We start from the raw sequence: 15300 nt of genomic DNA, 5'->3' as shown, positions 1-15300 counted from the left end.
GGCAGGGGACAGTTCCATCCTGTTGGTGACCCCTCCCCCAAGCACCAACTGCCGCTCTGGGCCAGAGTGAAGAGAGGGGGGCCCAGGGGACAGTTCCACCTTGTCTCTTATGCTATGCTAACCATATAATATAATGTAATATAATATAATGTAATATAATATATCTCCAGCAAAGGATCGTGGCGCTGGAGCTTGAGCACCTCAATGATGTCATGAGCGAAACCGTGAAGGGCCACCCAAGACGGGACGGTCAAAATGCTGCTGGGGAGGAGCAGAGGATAAGTTCAACTAGCCTCAGATGTGACGACGCAGCTAGCTCAAAGCCGAAAGGAAGGCTAGCGCCGACGGTACTGGAGGTGAACGACGAATCCGATGCGCTAAAGATCAGCACACCATAGGATCCTGGAATGTAAGATCTATGAGCCAGGGCAAATTGGATGTTGTTATTGGTGAGATGTCAAGACTAAAGATAGACATTTTGGGGGTCAGCGAACTGAAATGGACTGGAATGGGCCACTTCACATCAGATGACCACCAGATCTACTACTGTGGACAAGAGGAACACCGAAGAAATGGAGTAGCCTTCATAATTAATAAGAAATTAGCTAAAGCAGTGTTTGGATACAACCCAAAAAATGACAGAATGATCTCAATTCGAGTGCAAGGAAAGCCTTTCAACATTACATTGATCCAAATATACGCCCCAACCACAGCTGCTGAAGAAGCAGAAGTAGATCAGTTCTATGAGGATCTGCAGGACCTACTGGATAATACACCAAAAAGAGACATTATTTTCATTACAGGAGACTGGAATGCCAAGGTGGGAAGTCAAATGACAACTGGGATCACAGGCAAGCATGGTCTGGGAGAACAAAATGAAGCGGGGCGCAGGCTGATAGAATTTTGCCAGGAAAACTCGCTGTGTATAACGAATACTCTCTTCCAACAACCTAAAAGACGGCTTTATACATGGACCTCACCAGATAGTCAACACCGAAATCAGATTGATTACATCCTTTGTGTATAACGAATACTCTCTTCCAACAACCTAAAAGACGGCTTTATACATGGACCTCACCAGATGGTCAACACCGAAATCAGATTGATTACATCCTTTGCAGCCAAAGGTGGCGGACATCCATCCAGTCGGTGAAAACAAGACCTGGGGCTGACTGTAGCTCAGATCACGAACTTCTTATTCCTCAGTTTAGAATAAAACTAAAGAGAGCAGGGAAAATACACAGACCAGTTAGATATGATCTCACTAACATTCCTAGCGAATATACAGTGGAAGTGAAGAACAGATTTGAAGGACTAGATTTAGTAAACAGAGTCCCAGAAGAACTATGGACAGAAGTCCGTGACATTGTTCAGGAGGCGGCAACAAAGTATGTCCCAAAGAAAAAGAAAACCAAGAAGGCAAAATGGTTGTCTGCTGAGACACTGGAAGTAGCCCAAGAAAGGAGGAAAGCAAAAGGAAACAGTGATAAGGGGAGATATACCCAGTTAAATGTGCAATTCCAGAGGTTAGCCAGAAGAGATAAGGAACTATTTTTAAATAAGCAATGCATGGAAGTGGAAGAAGACAACAGAATAAGAAGGACAAGAGACCTCTTCCAGAAAATTAGAAACATTGGAAGTAAATTTCAGGCAAAAATTGGTATGATAAGAAACAAAGATGGCAGGGACCTAACAGAAGCTGAAGAGATCAAGAGAAGGTGGCGAGACTATTCAGAAGATCTGTATAGGAAGGATAATAATATCGAGGATAGTTTTGATGGTGTGGTGAATGAATTAGAACCAGACATCCTGAAGAGTGAGGTTGAATGGTCCTTAAGAAGCATTGCTAACAACAAGGCAGCAGGAGACGACGGGATCCCAGCTGAACTGTTTAAAATTTTAAAAGATGATGCTGTCAAGGTGATGCATGCCATATGCCAGCAAATATGGAAAACACAAGAATGGCCATCAGACTGGAAAAAATCAACTTATATCCCCATACCAAAAAAGGGAAATGCGAAGGACTGCTCAAAATTCCGTACAGTGGCCCTTATTTCTCATGCCAGTAAGGTAATGCTCAAGATCCTGCAAGGAAGACTCCAGCAATACATGGAGCGAGAGTTGCCAGATGTTCAAGCTGGGTTTAGAAAAGGCAGAGGAACGAGAGACCAGATTGCCAATATCCGCTGGATAATGGAGAAAGGCAGGGAGTTTCAGAAAAACATCTATTTCTGCTTTATTGACTATTCTAAAGCCTTTGACTGGGTGGATCATAATAAATTGTGGCACGTTCTTGGTGGGATGGGCATACCAAGCCACCTTGTCTCTCTCCTGAGGAATATGTACAAGGACCAAGTGGCAACAGTAAGAACTGACCACTGAACAACCGACTGGTTCAAGATTGGGAAAGGCGTACGGCAAGGCTGCATACTCTCACCCAACCTTTTTAACTTGTATGCAGAACACATCATGCGATGTGCGAGGCTTGATGAATGCAAAGCTGGGGTGAAAATTGCTGGAAGAAACATTAACAACCTCAGATATGCAGATGACACCACTCTGATGGCCGAAAGCGAGGAGGAGCTGAGGAGCCTTCTAATTAAGGTGAAAGAAGAAAGCGTAAAAGCTGGGTTGCAGCTAAACATCAAAAAAACCAAGATTATGGCAACAAGAATGATTGACAACTGGAAAATAGAGGGAGAAAATGTGGAGGCCATGACAGACTTTGTATTTCTAGGTTCAAAGATTACTGCAGATGCAGACTGTGGCCAGGAAATCAGATGATGCTTACTTCTTGGGAGGAGAGCAATGTCCAGTCTCGATAAAATCGTAAAGAGTAGAGACATCACACTGGCAACAAAGATCCGCCTAGTCAAAGCCATGGTATTCCCTGTAGTAACCTACGGATGTGAGAGCTGGACCTTAGGGAAGGCTGAGCGAAGGAAGATAGATGCTTTTGAACTGTGGTGCTGGAGGAAAGTCCTGAGAGTGCCTTGGACTGCGAGAAGATCCAACCAGTCCATCCTCCAGGAAATAAAGCCCGACTGCTCATTGGAGGGAAGGATATTAGAGACAAGGCTGAAGTACTTTGGCCACATCATGAGGAGACAGCAAAGCCTAGAAAAGACAATTATGCTGGGGAAAGTGGAAGGCAAAAGGAAGAGGGGCCGACCAAGGGCAAGATGGATGGATGGCATCCTTGAAGTGACTGGACTGACCTTGAAGGAGCTGGGGGTGGTGACGGCCGACAGGGAGCTCTGGCGTGGGCTGGTCCATGAGGTCACGAAGAGTCGGAGACAACTGAATGAATGAACAACAACAATATAATATATTGCATATACATATATTTATAATGTTATAATGTAATACAATATAATAATACTACTAATAATATGTGATGTTATAATTATATATATTATATTACATGTAATGTTACTAATAATTTTACAATATAATGGTATAGTACAGTGGTTCTCACCTGTGCGACCCCAGGTGTTCTGGCCTACAACTCCCAGAAATCCCAGTCAGTTTACAAACTATTAGGATTTCTGGGAGTTGAAGGCCAAAACGTCTGGGGACCCACAGGCTGAGAATCACTGGTATAGTACAATATAGTAATATATAATACTGATATTGTACTATGCTAATAATATAATGTATTGTATGTGTGTGTGTGTGTGTATATATATATATATATATATATATATGTACATCAACACCGAAATACAACACCGCCTGAGCTCTGCGAGTGCAGCATTTTCCTGAATGAAGTAGAGAGGACTGGGACATCCGTAGGGATACCAAGGTGCTTGTTTATAAAACTATTGTCCTCCCAACCCTGCTATATTTCTGCGAAACGTGGACTGTCTATAGAAGTCACATGCAACTCCTGGAACGATTCCATCAGCGCTGCCTCCGGAAAATCCTGCAAATCTCTTGGGAAGACAAGCGGACAAACATCAGCGTGCTGGAAGAAGCAAAGACCACCAGCATTGAAGCGATGGTCCTCTGCCATCAACTCCGCTGGGCCGGCCACGTTGTCCGGATGCCTGACCACCGTCTCCCAAAGCAGTTGCTCTACTCTGAACAAGAATGGAAAACGGAACATTGTTGGACAGGAAAAGAGATTTAAAGATGGCCTCAAAGCCAACCTTAAAATCTCTGGCATAGGCACTGAGAACTGGGAAGCCCTGGCCCTTGAGTGCTCCAGCTGGAGGTCAGCTGTGACCAGCAGTGCTGCAGAATTCGAGGAGGCACGAGTGGAGGGTGAAAGAGAGAAACGTGCCAGGAGGAAGGCGCGTCAAGCCAACCCTGACCGGGACCGCCTTCCACCTGGAAACCAATGCCCTCACTGTGGGAGAAGATGCGGATGAAGAATAGGGCTCCACAGCCACCTACGAACCCACAGGGAAACGCATAATGGAAGACCATCTTACTCGTCCAACGAGGGATTGCCTAAGTAAGTAAGTATATATATGTATGTATGTATATCTTGTAAGCATCTCTGAGTCTCCTTCGGGGTGAGAAGGGCGGCATATAAATGTCGTAAATAAATAAATAGGTCAACAGCAAGCTAGACTATTAATTGTCAGGAGCTCACTCTGACGGAGACTGGCTTTGAACTCATGACCTCTGGGTCAGTAGTGATTAAATGCAGCTGGTTACTAACTAGCCGTGCCACAGCCCTGTCTATGCTTCTATAGAGGGAGAAACGTCAGGACAGGTAAGCTGGGCTTTGGAATTAAATAATGAGAGCAATGCGTGCTGCTCTCCTCCTTCCCCTCTGCCACGTGACATCCTCTCCTCTCTCCCCCTCCAGGCAAGCCCTTCATGATGTAAGCGCTGGGGGTGGGCGGGAGGCGTGTCGGCCAGCCAATGGGAACGCGCGGCCCTGGTTTACAGATAGAACGGAGCTTGCTCTGCAGGAACAGCTTGCTCGCTGCCAGAGGAGCCAGGATGAGCGCCGCCGCCGCCGCCGGGGAAGCAGTCGTGTTCGTGGCTGCAGTCAGGACTCCCGTGGGTGAGTGAGGAGGACCCTCGCAAAGGGAAGGCTAAGGCTGCTCATGAGCCCCGAGCACGTTGAGTAGGAAGGAAGGAAGGAGGGCGGGCGATGCTGCAGACCGTCAAGAAAGCACGGCATCTCTGTTGGACGTCTATAGAAAGCACGCACGAATGCAAAAAACAAAACAAAAACCCTGCCTTACGACCTCATCATACTAGAGCAGTGGTTCTCAACCTGGGGTCCCCAGATGTTTTTGGCCTACAACTCCCAGAAATCCTAACAGCTGATAAACTGGCTGAGATTTCTGGGAGTTGTAGGCCAAAAACATCTGGGGACCCCAGGTTGAGAACCACTGTACTAGAGAATGAATCCACTTTAAATCCGGTTGCTGCCTCATGCAGAATTCTGGGGTTTGTAGTTTAGGGAGGAGCCTTTAAGAGCCTCCCTAAACTACAAACCCCAGAATTCTGCAGGAGGCAGAAACCGGATTTAAAGTGGATTCATTCTCTAGTGTGAAGAAGTATTTACAGTGATTTGGCAATAATCAAAAGCTAATCTAAAGGCGGTCAGTCGAACTGATCTACCTGAGACTCCACAATCCAATGCTACGTCATGCTCAGGGGTGCACCTACTCTGTACATTTAATGCGCCTTGAGATCACCCTGACTGCAATACCTCAATGTTGTGGAATCTGGGGGTTGTCGTTTGGCAAAAGACTTTGCAAAACCACAGCTCCCATGATCCCATAGCATTGAGCCATGGCCATCAAAAAGATGTCAGACTTGGTTAATCCTACATCATAGATACACTCTGGATACCCTACCCATATCGATTCAGGAATGAGTTCCCCAGGACTTTGTCTTCACAATCAAGTCATCCCAATTCAACATCTTGTCGTTAAGGTTCCTATGATTATTGGGTTGCCTTGAGTTTTCCCGGCTGTCTGGCCATGTTCCAAAAGCATTTTCTCCTGACGTTTCGCCTTTATGATAGGTATTCTCAGAGGTTGTGAGGTCTGTTGGAAACTAGGAAAATGGGGTTTATATATCAGTGGAATAATATCCAGGGTGGAAGAAAGAACTCTTTGTGTGCTTGAGGTAGGTGTGAAAGTTGCAATTGGCAATCCTGATTAGCATTTAATGGCCTAGCACTTTCAAGCTTTGGTTTCTTACTACCTAGGGGAATCCTTTGTTGGGAGGAGAGAATGCTTCAGGAACATGGCCATACAGCCCAGAAAACTCACAACAACCCAGTGATTCTGGCCATGAGAGCCTTCGACAATACATATTATGATTATGTTTATGTTTATTTAATTTTGTTAATATCAGGAGCGACTTGAGAAACTGAGAAAAGGAAGGGGCCTGAGGCCGCTAGGAATTGTGGGAGTTGAAGTCCAAAACACCTGGAGGGAGGGCCCAAGTTTCCCCATGCCTGCCTTAGAGAGAACCTGCACCCTGCATCTGGGTTTCTCAAGGTTGACTCCAGAATAAACAGGCTCACGCAGCCCATAATAATGACCTGAATCAATGCCTTATTTATCCCAGTGGCATTGTTGATTCTCCCTTGTACCTGGGAAGGGATGACTGAGGCAGCTCCTCCCTCCCCTGTGCTTTGCCTGCAGCCATTGGTCAGCGCCTCTGGAGCCACTGTAAGGAGAGGCTGTGATTGCTTCCCCGGCCTTGCTTCTTGCTCTGATTGGGCCACAACTCGTAGGACCATAAAGCCCACTCTTTCCTTCAACTAAGAAACCCTCAAGGCTGCTCTTCTTCTTCCAATGTGTGTGTGTCAGGGAACTCATTCCGGAATCGAGGGACAGATCCTCCAAAAAATGGGCTGAAATGAATACAGCACAATGAAATTAAATAGAGAAAATGATAGGTATAGGATGGCAAACACTTTACTCAGCTGAGAGCAACCTCCTTAGCCATTTTGTTGGCATTTAGGAACACAGACACACAGAGATCTAAGTTTTGCTTTGCACGAAGGCTGTCACGACCAGAGATAACCAGCTTCTCTTTGGCCAAATTAATGTGTGGGAATGACCTTGTATGTTGCAAGGGAGGAACGCTAAGATACTTTTAATGAGCAGAGGAATAGATAAGTTGAACCTGAGCCAGAGCGTGATGCTGAAGATAAGAAGGCAAACAGTATTTTAGCCTGTGTTGATGGTTTGATGTTAGGTAAATGTAAAAGTTTTCCCCTGACAGTAAGTCCAGTCATGTCCGACTCTAGGGTGTGGTGCTCATCTCCATTTCTAAGCCGAAGAGCCGGTGTTGTCCATAGACACCTCCAAGGTCATGTGGCTGGCATGACTGCATGGACCACCGTTACATTCCCATCGGAGCAGTACCTATTGATCTACTCACATTTGCATGTTTTCAAACTGCTAGGTTGGCAGAAGCTGGGGCTGACAGTGGAAGCTCACACCGCTCCCTGGATTCAAACCTGCGACCTTTCAGTCAACAAGCTCAGCAGCTCAGCGGTTTAACCCACTGCGTCACCGGGGGCTCCGTTTTGATGTTACAGGAGTAGGTTTTGAAATTTCTAGACCAGTGGTGCACAACCTGTGACCCTTCAGGTGTTTGGGATTCCAGCTCCCAAAAGCCCAAGCTAGTTTATCAGATGGACAAGCAAAACACCTTGAGGCATACAGGTTATCCATACTGGGCCTAGACAGTTGGTGCATCTCCATTATAGAATGAATGCTGTAAAATACCATTTTAAATGCCAGGGCTCAGTGCTATGGAATTGTGGGAGTTGTAGTTTTACAAGATGTTTAGCCTTCTCTGCCAAAGAATGCTGCTGCTTCACCAAGCTACAAATCTCAGAATTCCCTAGCCTTGGGCCATGCAGGTTCAAAGTGGTGTCAAACTGTATTTATTCTACAGTGTAGAGCAGGTATGGGAAAACCCGGGCCTGGGGGCTGGATGCGGCCCCTTGGACTCTTTTCTCAGGCCCTTCTCTCTCTCTCACCATCTTATCCTTCCTTCTCTCTTTCCTTCCCTCCTTACCTTACTCTTTCTCTCTCCCTCCTTCCTTTCCACCATTTCGTCCTTCCTTCCCTCTTTCCTCCCCCCTTCTCTCTCTCCTTCTTTCCTTCCCTTTTGTCTTTCTTTCCTTCTCTCTTTTCTCTCTCCCTTCATTGCCTTCCACCCTTCCTTCCTTCCATCCTTTCCTTCCTTCCTTCCTTCCTTCCTTCCTTCTTTTCTTCCTTCGCTTTTTCCTTCCTCCTGGGAGATATTTAGCTGGGAGAAGAGAAGGTAAAGCGGGAACATGAGAACCATGTTTCAAGATTTCAAAGGGTGCCTTATTGAGGAGTGGGGGGGGGGGGGGGGGTGGACTGACTTTCTGCTGCTCTAGAGACCAGGGCACAAGGGAGCAATGGATTCAAATGGCAGGGAAAGAGATTGGACTGAAAAGATTAGGAAGAACTAGGTTCTTGTGGGTTTTTTTCGGGCTATAGAGCCATGTTCTAGAGGCATTTCTCCTGACGTTTCGCCTGCATCTATGGCAAGCATCCTCAGAGGTGTGAGGTCTGGGAGAACTTAGGAAGAACTTCCTGGAGAGTGGCATAGGCTGCCTTGAAGTGTGGTGGAGTCTCCTTCTCTAGAGACTTTTCCACATAGGCTGTCTATCGGGAGTGCTTTGATTGTGCCTTCCTGCACGGCAGGGGGTTGGACTGGATGTCCCTTGGGAGTCTCATCCAGCTCTAGGAGTCTAGCAGTCTATATCACGATTAGGCAAATACGGGTTCTCATGGATACACTTTTTCTCTCCTGTCTACCATCTCATCCTGACCAAGACCAACCCTTTTGAGGAAGGGGAGAAAAGGGCAGGGAGGGGACTTGGGGAGGACCTCCTCCCTCCCAGCCCACACACCCCACCCCAGCCCACCATGCGGCCCCCAAATTAGAAAGTTTGCCCATGCCTGGTATAAAGCCAACCAGCAAGAGCAGTTCAGCAATGGAACTAATTGATGAGAGGGATGGTGGGGTTTCCTTTTCTGAACGACTTCCAAAAGAGGCCAGGCAGCTACCTGCTGGGGGTGCCTTCGCTGGAGATCCTGTGTTGAGCAGAAGAGTGGAACTAAATGTCCCATTGGACATCTTCTAAATTTATGATTCTATAATAACCTTTCATTTAAGAAGGAAGCGGAAGCCAGCACTTGTTTCACATAGAGAGATACTATAAAGGTAGCTTCTGATTTTATGTAATCCTGATACTTTGGACTATTACCTCTGAGTATTTGGTCGCTTCTGGTGACCACAGCGAAGACATCTGCCCTTGCGCTTTGCTACTCTGCTGCTGAGTACGCATGCCTAGTGTGGAACACATCTCACCATGCTAAAACAATGGATGTAGCTCTTAATGAAACATGTCGTATTATCACAGGATGTCTGCGCCATACACCACTGGAGAAATTACACTGTTTAGCTGGTATTGCACCACCTGACATCTGCCGGGAAGTAGCAGCCAATAATAAAAAGACCAAGGCAGTGACGTCTCTGGCCCATCCCCTGTTCAGATATCGGCCAACATGCCAACGCCTTAAATCAAGAAATAGTTTTTGAAGATCTACAGAGATACCCTCAGGAACACCTCAGCAAGCAAGAGTCCAAAAGTGGCAAGCTAAAACCTTGAGCCTCAAGTTATGGCTGATACCAAATGAGAGACTCCCTCCTGGGCAGGCCCGTAGCCAGGATTTCGTTTCGGGGGGGGGGCTAAAAAATTTTCAGGGGGGGTTTCGGGGGGGGCTGAGTTTTGGGGGGGGGGCTGAGTCTGAGTGAAAGAGGGTCTAGCCTAGCAAACCTTTTGTATCATTACCCCAATACCCCCATACATATGGGATATATTGAGAATGGTAATCAAATCATGATATTAATAAACATAACAGTTTAAATAATGCACCAGTAAGGCCTTTTCGCGAACCACCATGAGAATTTCGAGGGGGGGCTGAAGCCCCCCGAGGCCCCCCCCCCCCCCCCCCCCGGCTACATGCCTGCTCTTGGGAACACAGAAGACTGGGTGACTTGGAAGGCACTGAACAGATTGCGCTCTGGCACCATGAGATGCAGAGCCAACTTTAAGAAATGGGGCCACAAAGTGGAGTCCACAACATGCAAGTGTGGAGAAGAGCAAACCAGAGACCACCTATTATAATGCAGCCTGAGCCCAGCCACATGCACAGTGGAGGACCTTCTTATATCAACACCAGAAGCACTCCCAAGTGGCGAGCTTCTGGTCAAAGGACATGTAATATAATATCAAGTTTCTAAACTGTGGTTTGTTTTGTTTTTAAAAATGCATTACAACTGCACCCTTGATTTGCTCCTGATAGATAAATAAATAAAATACCACTGACTATGCTTAGAGCCCTCCCGCCTTTGATAACAATTATATAGCCTTTCCTTGGGTGCTGCAGAGAAGTTGCCTGTTCCCTTTAAGGAAAATTTCTCCTTTTAATGCATCTCTCTCCTTTTACTTTTTCACAGAAAAGGCCAGTGAAACTAATAAATATGTAAATTTGCCAGATGTGGAAATCTGCTCTGTGCAAATTAATCAAGGTGTATTCACTTCAAGGTGGTTTGTGATATCTTTGTATCATATGAAATGTACTAAGGTATTGCATAAGGTAATGGAGCAAAGACCAAGGTTGCTTTCAAAACTCTTTCTTAACCAGTGTGACCTCATTATTTGTGTGTATTCTTTAAGCAATAATGTCTTTTGTGTTTACACTTGGTGTTAAAAAATTCTGTCTTCTAATCTTTATTTAGGAATAAGTAATTGAATTGGGACTTGGTTGCAAGTCATTGTATAACAGATTATAGTGAATGAACATCATATACACCTGTGTACACAGATTTATTGGGGAATACAATGCACTGCACAAATGTTACTTGCACATGTATGTTTTGCTAGCGTTCGGAGTCAGGATGATTTTTCTAACATGGGTTAAATAATTAGAATTACAGTATGCTTGTGACTCGTCTGAAAACGTCACTTGTGTTTTCTCTAGGATCCTTCAATGGGGCCTTGTCCACTTTGCATGCCCATGAGTTGGCTTCTGTAGTTATTAAGGAATCCTTGCAGAGGGCAAACATTAATCCCAGCGAAGTGTCCGAGGTTATATTTGGACAAGTCTTGGCTGCAGGTATGTCTCTGAAGAATCCATTGTTTCAGGTTTTCAGTCATAATCACTTTAGAATTGTTGGAATGCATCAATGAAGGGTGCATTTATATGTGATGTCTAAGGCTTTCATGGCTAGAATCACTGGGTTCTGTGAGTTTTCCGGGCTGTATGGCCATGTTCCAGAAGCATTCTCTCCTGTCTATGGCAGGCATCCTCAGAGATTGCGAGATCTTTTGGAATCTAGGCAAGTGAGGTTTATATATTTGTGGAAGGCAGATGTGAAGTAGAAAAAATAAGACTGAGACTGATATTTCAAATGTAACTTCTGTAGTTTGATGTATAAATTGTATGTACAAGGAGGGGAGGGTGGGAGTGGGGGAAAAACCAATAAACAAATTTTAAAAAATGTCTGTGGAAGGTCCAGGGTGGGAGAAAGAACTCTTGTCTGCTTGAGGCAAGTGTGAATGTTGCAATGGGCCACCTTGATTAGCATTTAATGGCCCTTACCCTCCTCTCCTTTAAGAAACTTCTAAAAATGCACCTATGCACTTTAGCATATGGAGAGGAGGGGGACCAAGACACCTTAAACACTTGGCTAGTCCCACTTGTACTATATGGCTGCTATGATACATTTTAAATAAACATCAGCCCCAGCCATTTATAATGTAACTATTTTAAATTGTTTTTAGGATGTTGGTTGTAGTGTTTACTTTGTTTTAGTTAATTATGTCATATTTGATAGTTTTGTTTTATTTCTCATCACAATGTTTAATTCTTCATTGTAAGATCACTGTTATTACTGTTGCTTTATTGTTTATTATTTTGATACATTTATACTTACCTGAGGCACTGAATGCTTACCTTTGTGTGTGTGGAAACCTCACTGAGTCCTTTGGGGAGAAATAAAGCTTTATTATTATTATTATTATTATTATTATTATTATTGCTGCTTCTGCTGCTACTACTACTATTACTATTATTTATTTATTTAATTACTTATTTATTCCTTACCATTGATCCTGCTGGCTGGGGATGCTGGGAGTTGCAAAGTAACAATATTTAGACAGATTCATAGTTCCCATGCCTGCTGTATCCCATCAGTCTACCCTATTTTCTGATAGCCATCCCTTCCTTCCCATCTGATAGACACAATTTATGCCAAGTTTAGGAATGTAACATTTCTCAACAGTACCATTCCCTTATACATTTCTGCCTTCTCTATTTGTTCTCCATTATACTATTATCCGCATTTCTGTTTTGTTCTACCCTTTACCTAACCCTTTTCACATTACATAATTTTGGAGCTATTGTTCCACTTTTGATTACTATGGCTATATCCTATGGAATCCTGGTGTTTGTAGTTTGTTGAAGCATTAGAGTTCTCCGGCTGAATGTTAAATGCTCTTCCCTAAACTACAAGTCCCAGGATTTCATAGGATGGGATCATGATAATTACAATATCATCATAGCACCATAATTTATTAGTATGAAAGGGTTCCTAAACGTCCCAAGCCACCCAGATCTGTTTAACGACATGTCCCATCATCTCCAGCTGACACAGCAGAATAAGACAAGTTACATAGTTTGCTTAATTTCCTCAATTTTCCCATTTTATAAGACGTGAATTATCGTCTCTAGACTGCATGGCAAACATATTTGGACAGCAGGAGTAAAAGGAAAAGTTGAATAGTTAGCAAATCTCTTCAATGCTACTATTTTATAAAAGGTAAAGCAACCCCCATTGGTTCTTCCATGCATGGTTGCCTGCAAGGAAAAAAAACTAACCTGGAAATAGCTGAGTTGTTATGTAAATGATTAAAATTTAAAAGATAGCAGTTCAGTTAAAAGTACACTAAACTAAATCAATCAAATACAGAGTGGAATAATTGTATATTTAGACCTTATTTGCATGCTAGCATAGTGAGGACCACATGTATTTGCTGAGGTGGGCATTTCGGAAAGGTTGTGCTGCAACAGATAAGTTTCTTTGCTTGGCATTTGCCATTTTATAGCTCTTACTAGAATGACCATAGTAAGAACAGGGCCTGAGATGTTGGCTTTTTTCCAACTAACCTTAAAACTGAAGAGAGTCCTGTATTTCTAATTATTAGCTTGGTCTCAAACTGCTAAAAGAAGATAAAGGGGTTATTTAGTGTGACTGAAGGTTTCAACAAAGTTCAACCTGTATCAATTTTGTGGCACATCCCAAAGGTAAAGAAGGGCCACCCAGAAACTTTAGATTAAAGGTCACTTGAGTAACCAAAGTGCAGGTGTTGAAATCCAGAGTGACGCAAACATTTCTACCAAAGCAACATTTGGCTCTGGAAGAAACAGCTAGTTACTAACATTACCAGACAAGAACAGAACTGGATGTTAACAGCGTTAGCAGCCATAGATCATGTCTTCATTTCACTTTGCATTTCCATAAAGGCAAAACTTTAATAAGAGGGATGGAGGACAGCCAGCTTGGTCTTGTTTTTTTCTAAAAAATCCTGAGTCCATTTTTCTTCTACAGGTGCTGGTCAGAATCCGGTTCGACAGGCCAGTGTCGCTGCAGGGATTCCATATGAGGTTCCAGCCTGGACATGCCAAATGATCTGTGGTTCAGGCCTAAAGGCAGTGTGCCTTGGGGCCCAATCCATTATGATAGGAGACTCCAGCATTGTTGTGGCTGGAGGCATGGAAAACATGAGCAAGGTGAACGTTACTTGATCTCTTGGGTTTATTCTTTTTTTCAAGAAACAGGCATGGTGAAAACAGAAAGGCTTGGACTGCACCTGTAGCATAATCTAACTTGCAGTAGAATCTCAGTGCAACAAGCCTGAGCCTGACTGGTTCTACCAGGGAAATTTACTTTACCAGTCGTAATTTCTTGGTCATATCTGGGTTGCTTTTCAGTTTATTTGGTTACTACATCATCATGGGCAATCGCTCATGGCCAAGTATGTGTTAGGGTAAACCACCCTAAAATACAGCAGAGCATCCAAAAATCAAACAGGATACTAAAAATTGAGCATCAGCTAAATTTTTTACAACCAGAACCAATGGCACTTCACACTCCACTCGCTAATGAGCTGATGCTCAATTTTTACAATAATAAGAACTAACTACATTTATTCATGGTAAAGAACTGAGTTTGAGCTATTCTAATACCCATCTCTTCTAAGGTTTCAAAGAGAGGGAAAAACACCAATCGCTACATCTCTCTGACACATACGCAGAGAGAGATCTCAAAGCACACAGCACATACTCAGATGTAAGAAACAGATATTAAAATAAAGGCTTGCAGTAGAAAAGTATCCGTTCTACGCAACCAATCAGAATGATAGTAGAAACAGAGAGGAGACAAGAAATAGATTCATTCCCAACTGCCATACAGGAGAAGGTAACAACAAGGGTTTTCTTGATGTGCCTTCCTCTTGGCATGTTTCTTCCTTTCTCCCTATGCCTCAGTTAACAAAGTAGATATGTTCCTGAATATGACTCTTTTAACAAAAAAATTGGTCACAGAGACAGAAATAATATGGGAAAAGTATGGATGGATTCCTACACTGAACAAAAAAGAATGTTTTGACATGTTTTATTTATCTTTTACTCAAAAATAATAATGTGCATATGTGAGATAAAAGTACCAGGTCAGAGCAGCTTTGCATAAGTGAACAGAAACATTTTGATCCTTCTAGAAACCATTAGAAAACTTCTAAGTGGGTTTTTACCATATCGGGGTGGAGTGCAGAAACTGATGAGGTAGTCTAATCTGCCCCCTCCCCCCTTTTTTTTGTTTGTTGTGATCTTCATACATGCTCAGGAGGGGATTCTGGGGTCAACAATTGTTTACCTTGCCTGTTCGGGGCAATAAACAATACGACTACACATGCAAACAAAGGATGTATTCAAGCTTACATCTGATACACAAAGGCTGCCAAGAAATATCATCTCAGAATTCTATATATTTCAAAATGCTTTGCTTGCAGGCACCACATCTCATTCACATGCGTGCCGGTGTAAAGATGGGGGAAACCTCTTTGCAAGATAGCATAATCCATGATGGTTTGACGGATGCCTTTTATCGTTACCATATGGGCATAACTGGTAAGAGACAAGATTTTTGAAAGTAACATGTTCAAGAAATCCAGGACATTGTCATTTTAAAAATTGTTGTTTAGTA

General features: G+C 43.7%; 1 protein-coding gene across 1 annotated transcript in view; it reads left to right on the top strand.

The window, feature by feature from the left end:
* The first annotated feature begins 4878 nt into the window (after nt 1-4878).
* ACAT2 (acetyl-CoA acetyltransferase 2) overlaps nt 4879-15300 on the top strand; it is a 26095-nt gene continuing 15673 nt past the window's right edge. The window contains exons 1-4 of the mRNA XM_060753667.2: nt 4879-5020; nt 11019-11153; nt 13648-13829; nt 15107-15224. Of these exons, the coding sequence (XP_060609650.2) occupies nt 4957-5020; nt 11019-11153; nt 13648-13829; nt 15107-15224 (499 nt within the window). The 5' untranslated portion in view covers nt 4879-4956. The remainder of the gene's footprint in view (nt 5021-11018; nt 11154-13647; nt 13830-15106; nt 15225-15300) is intronic.

The sequence above is a fragment of the Anolis sagrei genome, chromosome 1 (assembly GCF_037176765.1).
Source record: "Anolis sagrei isolate rAnoSag1 chromosome 1, rAnoSag1.mat, whole genome shotgun sequence".
Lineage (NCBI taxonomy): Eukaryota > Metazoa > Chordata > Lepidosauria > Squamata > Dactyloidae > Anolis > Anolis sagrei.
This window is presented reverse-complemented; position numbering and strand designations above follow the sequence as displayed.